The 10,224-nt window shown below is 39.8% G+C and overlaps 1 protein-coding gene across 2 annotated transcripts; it reads right to left on the bottom strand.

Moving 5' to 3' along the window:
- Nucleotides 1-679: 679 nt before the first annotated feature.
- Nucleotides 680-8,817, bottom strand: slc6a22.2 (solute carrier family 6 member 22, tandem duplicate 2). Of its 2 annotated transcripts, none has more exons than XM_076747395.1 (15): nucleotides 8,600-8,817; nucleotides 6,589-6,860; nucleotides 6,282-6,416; nucleotides 5,228-5,368; nucleotides 5,046-5,124; nucleotides 4,834-4,966; nucleotides 4,589-4,723; nucleotides 4,330-4,433; nucleotides 4,117-4,241; nucleotides 3,918-4,030; nucleotides 3,677-3,814; nucleotides 2,703-2,805; nucleotides 2,315-2,415; nucleotides 1,834-2,004; nucleotides 680-964 (listed from the first exon to the last, which is right to left on the bottom strand). In XM_076747395.1, exons 2-15 carry the CDS (start codon nucleotides 6,782-6,784, stop codon nucleotides 773-775), a joined length of 1,866 nt encoding a protein of 621 aa, XP_076603510.1. In that variant the 5' UTR covers nucleotides 6,785-6,860; nucleotides 8,600-8,817; the 3' UTR covers nucleotides 680-772. The 2 variants fall into 2 exon arrangements, with proteins under 2 accessions (XP_076603510.1, XP_076603501.1); XM_076747386.1 differs by having other exon boundaries at nucleotides 721-964; nucleotides 6,589-6,790; nucleotides 8,600-8,695.
- Between the last annotated feature and the right edge of the window lie 1,407 nt (nucleotides 8,818-10,224).

Genomic DNA, 10,224 nt, shown 5'->3' with positions numbered 1-10,224 from the left:
GTGCTGCCATAATTACTGCCTTGGGGAGTGTTTAATTGTAATTCTGTTGTTAGCAGTGAGTTTGAGCAAAAGGCCGGGGAAAGTCATGCATGTATTCTTTATTTGTCCTTTATTAATTCATATCTGTGTGTAACTGAACTTTTTCTGTTGATTGCTGTAAGTGATTAGAATACACACAAGAAGTTTTATATTGCAGCCCACATAAGGTGTATTTAGATTGTGATTAAAGTGTGAAACGGTTGAACACTGATGCTTTAAATTACTCTGTAATTAAAAGGAGTGAAAAGCTAAGAACAGGCTGCATACCGAGGTCTCTCAGTTCCAGGTGTTAAAGGCACACAGGTGTGATCTGCCGTGCTTGTGACACCCACTGCACAGGTGCATTGTAAAATGCTGGACTTGCCTAAAAACTTTCTTTATCACACCACATTAACTGTTATCTATAGCCATGTTTCCTATATGTTTTTAGTAAGTTTATCACAATTTTGCAAACATAGACACAGCAAGTTTTTGGTAATGCTTCATGAGTTCCTTAATAACCATAGTATTGTATATATATCTTTGAAACTACTAGTACTACTACTAACTTTTCTTTTGCTAAATTCCTTAGAAAACCTTGCCTTGTCCCAGACTTCTTCTTTTATTCCCAGTAACAACAATAATGCACCCAGTTGTATTTAATAAGTACTCTTAAAAAAAAAAAAAAAGTTTGTTTGGCAGTTTGATTGACAAGTACAACTGCTTAGGATGTGCACTCCTCGCAGTTACAGTTCTATCTCAGTCCTTTTGTCTTGCAGTTTAAATAAAGGATCGTCTCTGAGGCTCTGTCCCCTCTGTCTTCGGGCCTTGCTGTCGTGCGCAGTGTGTACAAGCCGGTGAAAGTCTGAAATGCCTCTTTATTTGACGGCGTCTTCGATGTTGCAGTCGGTAAGTCGTTTGCTGGGGTGCAGAGAGCTTTCAGCCTCTGTGAGGAGAAAGAGAAGGCTAACTGTGGTGCAACAACAAATCAGCTGAACTCTTGTTTTCCCATAATACACCCTGACTGTCAGTCTGGGGCAGACTATGCTCCAAATCAATAACAACTACAATTCACTGGTTTTTTACAGCAGTGAATCCTCTCCTCATCATCACTGCTCACTTCTATTGTTGTAAAGAGCCATATGTTTTCTGTGGCTGCCAATGAGGAGCTTGTGCTTGCACCTCTGAGACTTTTAAGAAAACAAGCCCTCTCGCGGATGTAGAAGTGTGATTCTTGTCAGTCATGAACAAAGGAGGAAATAGTCTGATATTATATACAGTTATAGTAGTTATAATAAAGTGCAAAATAAAGTCTAAAATCAAGTTTTTAACATTTTACTGATCTGAAAACATCTGCATACTTATTTCACGCAACTCTGATATGGTTCATGCAGTGAAACCAAAACAAATCTTAACCACAGAGGTGTCAGATTTTAAAAAAAGTTAACTAGTGTGCACTTTTAGATGCATTAAACTTTCTATAGCCCGCTTCTGTACGTAATGCATGCTGTACTCCAAGTTCAGGCTTAGTACCTTTAGTGATAGGTGTGCACAGATCCAACACACCAATTTGGTAATGGCACCAATACTGATATTTTTGAGCAGAACAGATTTCAGCCAATGTCGATGTTGGTATAAATCTCCATGTTTTTTCTACCATTTACAGTCATTTACTCAATTACCCTCGTACAGATAGCCTAAACTGAGGTATTCATGAACTGGTTTCTGTTAGTTTAGTATTAGTATTAGTTAGTTTGTAACCATCCAAACTCTACTGTCTGATCTACTTTTGTTTGTAACAACATGAGGCTGTACCTGTCTCAGTGATCCTGGAGTGACGCTCACAGCATACAGCATCCACAGAGGAACCAGGAGTGTTGAAGACAGCGTGAAGAATCCTCCAATGGCGTAGCCCCACCAGGGATATTCATAAGTGTTGTTGAATTTGAGCGGGGTGTATTTGACCAAGGAGAAGAGAAACGTGCACTAAAGAAAAATAGATAGAATTTTTTTTTTTCTTTTTGCCAATATTAAGCTTGAAAAGAATTATGAATCTTCGCCTCATCTTTTCCTAAATTCTCTCAATCACTGTATATTTCCATTTTTCTTCAGGAGCCAATGATGAGCTAATACACAATTCATTCAAAATGAGACAGAACGGCCTTCAGTTGCAATACAGCAACCAGTCAACCGTAACTGGTTTTGATCTGGTTGAGACATGGACTGCCTTCAGGACAGAAGACTCTGGCCGCTGTCAGATACACTTGCTTGTTAGCACAGCATTTCCAGTACTTACAGTACAGACGGTTGGCGTGAAGTACTGCCAACAATATTTCATAAAAGCCCACGGCCGATATCCAATCATGTCCTGTATGTTATCATACTGACGATCAGCACCTGAGGGAAATAAGCAGATACATCAGCATGATGGTGTACACAGCTGGTTTTTTAGAATTAGGAAAAAACATTGAAATATCCCCAGTATTGGATCATTTTGTATACAGGTCCAAAAAACATGGTGTATAGCTATATATAGCATAAATTTTTTTTCCTGCTTTTCTACACTGGTTACTGACTCGTGGCCCCTCAGGGTGGGAACCACTGGTTTAACAAGCAATTGAGTTTATGAAGAGGGATCCAACTGTGGCTCTGGCAGACTTTAACACGTTAAAAGTTTGGTTTACCGTAGATCCATCCAATACAGACAGACTGAAGAATAGCAAAAAGCAGGAGTGTCATCCCACTGCAGGCGTAGTAGTCAAACAGCTGGAAAATATAAAGTCCTCCCTACAAATATGAAGAAAGTGAGTCCTTCAGGCAAAGTCAAACCAGGTTGTCATCATCCACACTGTGACTGTCCAACACTGTATTACTGTAAGAATGTGTGAGCAGGGAAGAAGTGTTGCACACTTGCATTCAGATGAAGTTGAGGCCCTCAAGCCCTCTTCAAAATCAGTAATCATACAAAGACTCAGGCATGGGTCTGTTAAATAGGCCACACTCTAGAAACACATCTGGTGGTGATTAGATAATCATGCTCCACCATGAGGGTGAGAAACATCATCAAGAGGCTTTCAGTGACTAAAAAGTTTAAGTTTAAATTTAAGCAGGTCTCCAAAAACCACTATGTCTGAAACCACATGTAGAGATTTCAATCTGACAGACAATTATTTGGTAAAGTAACTTTAAAATGTTGAATTTAACTAGATTTCTCACAGATATGTAGAAAAAGTTCCAATAAATAGAGCCACATTACAGAAAACGTTTTAAGTCATAGTCTATATTCAGTCCATGAGGTGACGGGGTTGGAAAGATATGTACAATATAAAACAAACAAGGTGCATATATTCTACCTCTACCTAAATAAAACATAATGTGATCATTGCTGTCCTAATTTTGACATATACTCAATTGTAAACAGAACAAAGTATTAATATATTTGATGTTTGACCTCATCAACTTCATTGAATTTTGTAAATATATGCTTATTCTGAATTTGATGCCAGCAGAGGATGATGATTATACATTCAAATGTTTCCTTTAGCCCATTTGTTCCTTTAGGCCATTTGTTCATTTGTTTTTTGTCACTATGAAGCAAACTTACAGTAGTTGTGTTTAATACACTGAATAAAATAAAGGCTTAATCTTCACCACTCACCTCTGTGACCATCAGAAGGCCAATCAGGAAACTTCCAGCAGAAATTGCAAGAAGCAGGAGTTTACGGCGACTGTTGTTTCGAAAGAAGTGGGGATACATGTCAGAGATGGTTGTGACCAGTGCCTCTTGATATACAAACTGTGGTGATGAAAGAGATTGTTTTGCATTAATACGAAACATGTTTAGTATGGTGTCTCTATGCATTTATCACGTTTCAAACAGACTTGACACATAGTCCTACCTCACTATCTAATCCTAAAAAGATGATCATAATGAAGAAGAAAATAGCCCATAGCTGGGGAAGAGGCATCAGAGCCACAGCACGAGGATAAGCGATGAATGCCAACCCTGGACCTGCAAAGGTACATGGGAAAAAAATGGTCACATTCTTCAAACAGTATCGTTCTGGGTTTCTGTCATATATTATTAATCCTCCATACCTGATTCAGCCACCATCGATATATCCACACCTTGCTCCTTCGCCATAAATCCGAGCACAGAAAAGATGGCGAAGCCAGCTACAAAGCTGGTTAGGCTGTTTAGCAGGCACAGGGACACACAGTCTCTGCAGGTGAAACATCACAACATTAGTAAACCTGCGCTCTAATCCAGATTATACTAACTAGTTTGAACAAAACTAGCAAAATACATACCTGTAACAGTTGTTGGTGTACTTGTTGTAACTTCCTAAAGATGTAAGAACACCTGTGCAAACTCCATAGGAGTAGAAAATTTGGCTGCCAGCATCCATCCATACCTGAGCAATTAGGGAGAGCTCGTGTTTAGTTTAGGTTTGTACAAATGTAAATGTTCTGGAAATGAAGTTTGTATATAACTAACTGCTGCTTATGATGAAATGTTTTTAATGATGGCATGTACCAAGTCGTGGTTAAGGTCAAGAAAAGATCGTACCTCTGGATCAGTGAGGCGGGATGGGTCAGGGTAGAGGTAGAACATGATTCCATCTTTGGCCCCCGGTAACGTAAGGCCACGAACAAGCAGCACCACCAGCATTACATATGGAAATGTGGCAGTGAAGTAGACCACCTAAGACAGAACCAACAGCTAAGACGGGTTTCGCTTTTTAAATATTTCAAGAACAGGGTTTACATGAAGTCAGACACAAATTACAAGTGAATACTCAGATTGTACTGTACCTTTCCTGTTGACTTCACCCCATTCCAGACACAGAAGTAACACAGTATCCAGGCAAGAAGCAGACAAAGGGCCAGATCCCATCGAATACTGCCAATTTCCTCGATTCCACTGGACAGACCCAAGATTCTCCTCCTGTAACAAAGGAATAATTAAGGAACAGTACAAGAAAAAACTGCAGCTCTCATATGATCCCTTTGTTCGTGCTACTTACTCCCAAAATTCTACAACTGAAGATGTGCTGTTCCCGTACAGGAGCAGAGCAGATGTTTGATTGTGAGCAAAGCAGCCATCTTAAATGAGAGAAGAAGAGAGGCGGTGAATGCTGATAAGTAAAGTGAACATACTGTACAGTTTTATGTGTCATAAAATAGCCGGACACTAAAGTCTTGGTACCTGTGTTCCAGCTGTTGTGACAGCTGGCCCATGGAAGCTCAGACGTGAAGGATGAAAACAGGTAGAGAAACGTCCAAGCCAATATGATGATGTAATACACCCCAGTGTACAAAACGACCACCTGGCTTCCATAACCTAAGCCTGTGGAGAGATAGACATGTCACATTGTAATGACCTCAATAAACTCATATATGTAGATGGAAAGCTTTTTCCCACCTGGCTGCAGAACTCAACAACAAGCATGTGTGACAGACTGGCACTTGTATTTTCATTGAGTATTTCCATTTACCCTACATCATGAGTGTAATCCACTACATTTCAGAGCGAAATATTGCACTTTTTTCTCTGCTACATTTATTTGGTTATTTTAGTGCTAGTTACATTTCAGATTTAAAAAAATACATATGATAAGGAATAAAATAAACAGCATTGTTAAGCATTAAACCAGCCTTTTTGGCTTGTGACCTCTTCCACAAAGAAAGGGGTGTAGTTGGGGGCTATTGCCACATTGTGAGTAGTTTCACCAAAGAGGAAATTCTCACCTAACCTGCTTTAGTTGTTTCATTTAAATAGCTGTTTGAAAAAGAAATTAAGAGTGATTTGTGTGACAGAACCTTTGGAGGGGCCCGACCCCGAGGTTTGGAAACACTAGACTAATCTACCTGAATGTATTACAGTAAGTAAAGTATTTAAAAGAAGCTCCACCTCATGTACCAATGCACGAGTATTGCATGATAATAACATATGTCACACAGGGACCGGTTATCAATAATGAGTACTTTTATTTTTGATAGTTCCATAAATTTAGTCGACAATTTGGCACTGCGAGCCTTCAACTGACACTTCATACATAACATTAAAACTCCACTTTTCCATCTCTTCAGCAGCTTCTCCCCACAAATGAAAACTGCTCAGTGCTGTATCACCTTTTCAACAAACCTTAAGACTTTCCACATCTTTCATACATTCTTGATATTTTTTCAACTTTTGACACCAGCGAGTAGTTTTCAACATCTTATCTTTGAGACGATTTGTTAGCACTGTGAAGACCTACCTTCAAAAAGAGGGCAGATTTTTCTCCAGCATGTTATTCCACCCTGACTGGTGTACTGGCCCAAAGATGTCTCCAAGAAGAACAGTGGGATGCCACAGGTGAACAAAAACAAAACATAAGGTATGAAGAAAACCCCTTTGAAATAAAAAGGAAATACTTTGTTAAAATATTGATAGGAGTGCATACATGTGAGCAGACACATGAAGATTTGCATCATAGTCACTGTATAATCACACTGGCAGGAGTGAAGGACAGAGCACAGCATTCTGCACACAATGTACATCCAGCCACAAGAAAGAAGATTTACCTCCTCCGTTTTTGTAGCAAAGGTATGGAAACCTCCAGACGTTTCCCAGACCAATGATGTGTCCGGCCACAGCCAGGATGAACTCAGTCTTACTGCCCCACTGTTCCCTCTCCTGAGCTTTGGGCTGAGGAGGCCCTGGGCTGGTCCCAGGATTCATCAGATTCATTTTCACCAATGAGTTTTGTCTTTGGTCCATTTCAGCCTTTACGAAGGATTGAATCAGTGTATGTCAATGTGTCATACAGTCGATGACAGGAAGCTGTGGTTAGACCCTGTAAACAGGGAAGCACGTTGGATTCCATTCAGTGTTCTCAGACAGTATAAATACATTCTCAGGTTTCTCTTATCAGGTTTCACTGAATTACTTCCTGAATGGCATACACTAGATACTACAGCTGAACAGAGCCAAAGGCAGGCTATACAACCCACTTATCACCTTCAAAATCAAATATTAAAACATTGCGCTACAAGACTGAGAATCTACAGCCATGCTATCGGCCATGTGAGGCTGTACCGAGGCACAGTGGTGCATCTGCATGCTAGCATGCTCACAATCACTATGCTAACCTTCTGATGATAAGCAGCTATAATGTTTACTTTGTTTAATTTGCCAACATACAGCTGATGGGAATGTGGATATTGGATAATGGATATTTCAACACAATGGGGCATCAAAAGATCATTTCCAAAATGGGAGCTGGACCCACAGGGATTCTGACTACAGTACAGTGATGTTGGCCTTGGTTGGCCTGAGGACAGGGCTCCTGGTGGTCAAAGATACCCAGATGTCGAGGTAAATATCATTGTGATATTGTCATTACAAATGTAAAATATTTAAGTGGAGCAGCTGATGCTTGTCTGCTGGTCTTTTCTGTCTATATTCTAAGCCTAATGCATTCTGTATAGTAACATTTAATCACCTGTGGCCCGTTGCAATAATAGTAATGCAGTATAAACAAATTCTCTCTTAAGTTAGGTTGTAAAGTCCACACAAAATTATATTGTACATTGAAACTAGTCAATGTGATACTAAGGCTGTGTCAATGTTCAGTGGCACCACAGGTTCGTGTTAACTACAAACAAACTAAGTAACCAAAATATTGATGCAGAAAATGACACTTTCACTTTCCTTAGCGATCAGTGAAAAGCACTGTTCTTAATGCAGTGTTTCTTACCATGTTGTCTCTTGTGGCCATCATCTTTCCACACTTTGCTACACTTTAGTGAAGAGGCTAATGGCTAAAAACAGCTAAACTTAACCACCACACAGCAAAGAAGGTATGTAAAGATAATGTCTGATGTCAAATTTAGTCAAGTTACCAGCTTTGCTAGCTGTATAGCAGTGATGCTATGTTGACAGTCTTATATGTGCTGTTGCAGGAGTAGGTTGTGTACTGTCATGGAGGACGTGTTGCTGACAAAGCGACTTATCCTCCAAGTTATCCCACCTTTCAAAACGAAGACGATGCCCCATGCCAACCGCTGTTTTACAGAGGGCTTTACATCAACTAAGAGCTTGATTAGATTAGATTAGATTAGATTATTCGAATTAAAAAATATTTTAAGCCTATGTTGAAAAGCTTTGAAAAGTTAGAGGCACATAAACTCCTTTCTAAATGACCTTCAAACTAGGCTGCGTTTGAGCTTACACACAGCTGGTGCAACCCAGCGCTGCTTATTTTTCCGAAGTTAAAAATGAAGTTTTTTTTTGACAAATTTAGGACTTTTTGTATCAAGTTTCTTTCAGAAAAGCTAATGGATGGATAGAGGCACATCATACATATATACTTCAATATGGCCTTTCATATTTTTGCATTAAGATTCAAATTTCTACATACAGATGCAGTAAAGGAAAAACTAGACATTTAACACAGCATTAAAAAAAATAATTTGATGATCACCATTAATACCTTGAGCAAAAGCAAAACATAAGCTGACCTTAAATATAATACAACACAAAACGAAAACGAAACGTTTGACAAAACTCAAACCTATGAGATGCACACATTACCTTGAGCAGCTGAAGCGTTTCCTCCTCTGACGGTTGTTTTCTGACAGAAAACACAGGCCCCTCTCCAAGAATAAGTAGAGTGAAATGGGTTTCTGTGAGGAGTGGCCCCAGAGACAGACACAAGCTTCTACGTCTTTTCTTTAGAACAAGTAGAATAGAGCACAAACACACACAGGCATGCAAGCGCACACACACACACACACACACACACACACACAGAGTATGAATGTCTATTTTGTCTGTTTGCCAAGATAAAACAGATAACCACTTTGGCGTGGGGGGGTGGGGGGTGGGAGGTGGGGGGTGGAGGTGTTTCTCTTTATCTTGGGGTCACACATTTACATGCCATATATTTTTCTCCCCCTTGTTGTTCTCTGAAATACTTTGGAAAGAGCAGAGTTCTATCAAAAAGCATCATCATTGCTCTGGTGAGGTGTTCAGGAACCAACAGTCTTTTTTTTTTTTTTTTTTTTTTTTTTGAGACGCTACATTGCAGTGCAGTGCGTCTTTATGTTATTTATCATGCTTATTTATAATTTCAGAGGAATTTGTTTTCACAAAGCTCTGTTCAAAGCTCCACTTGCAGTTTAGTTTCCTTCTCTTCATGTTCCTCTCACAGTGCACAACAAAAGGAACAAAAGCATCTAATGAGGGGGTAACATTTCTCACCCGACTCATTGTTCTGCCAAAACCAGAAGGGAGTCAGTTTTAGTTGGTATCTGGTGGCTTAATTACTGTGAAAATAGGTAAAAGATTTAAACAATTGTGCTCAGGGAAGCATGATTATAACCATAAAACAGCTTTTAACTATGATTATTTTCACGTTTTCTTTCAACATTATGGAACGGACCACATCCGACCATAGAGTTCCACAATTGTAAAATACACTGCTGAACCGTATGGTCTGGGGTTTTGTTTATTGTAGGCGTTAGATGATTGACTAATCCCAGGAATCAGTCTATGAATTGTACAAGTTTTTGTGGCCCTTTCTTCCTAAGGTGAGGGAGAGGACAGAGGGACATTCAATGAGGGAAACAGGATGAAGGGGAAATGTAGGGTGAAATTCACAGTGCCTGAGCAGTTTATGGTATAGTATAAAAACCTAGAAAGGATCAGTGTGACTCCCACATGGTCATATGGTCTTGGGACAGTATAAAAGTCAAGACATTGCGGAGATCTGCAGAGAACAATCTGCATGAGTCTTTCCTCCATGCTGCATAAATTAAAGAGACCTGATTCATCACACCGAGTCTGTAATTCTTCATAGAATAAGCAACTCTCAACGATCAACAGGGAGAATTTCCCACACATCATTTGGCGACGAGGATGGGATGGATGCTCTGCTGATTGACACCTGAGCCTGGACTGAGGGTTAACTGCCGGCAGGAGTCTCATACGACTGGGGGAAAGTTCTGCTCCGACAAACGGAGGACAGGATCCAGCCTGAGTTCAGGGTGGCGGACAGCGGACGGTCCATCTCTTTTAATAAGTTTTGAAGTGTTATGAATCAATCTCTAGACAAGTTGTGTATTGCCTTTGTGGGTGCAACCGTCAGTTCTCGTGTAATTCTTGTGTAGTTTTGGGAACGGCTTCCATGCAATACCTGTGTGGTTTTCAAGTTTTTT

The sequence above is a fragment of the Chaetodon auriga genome, chromosome 2 (assembly GCF_051107435.1).
Source record: "Chaetodon auriga isolate fChaAug3 chromosome 2, fChaAug3.hap1, whole genome shotgun sequence".
NCBI lineage: Eukaryota > Metazoa > Chordata > Actinopteri > Chaetodontiformes > Chaetodontidae > Chaetodon > Chaetodon auriga.
The sequence above is the reverse complement of the archived record's forward strand: the minus strand, read 5'-3'. Positions and strand labels throughout refer to the sequence as shown.

Coding starts and splice junctions, on each gene's coding strand:
- slc6a22.2 (XM_076747395.1), bottom strand. CDS start 6,784: ATGGACCAAAGACAAAACTCATTGGTGAAAATGAATCTGATGAATCCT. Junction 6,417..6,588: donor TTGCTACAAAAACGGAGGAG/GTAAATCTTCTT, acceptor TTTATTTCAAAG/GGGTTTTCTTCATACCTTAT. Junction 4,724..4,833: donor GGGTGAAGTCAACAGGAAAG/GTACAGTACAAT, acceptor GTTCTGTCTTAG/GTGGTCTACTTCACTGCCAC.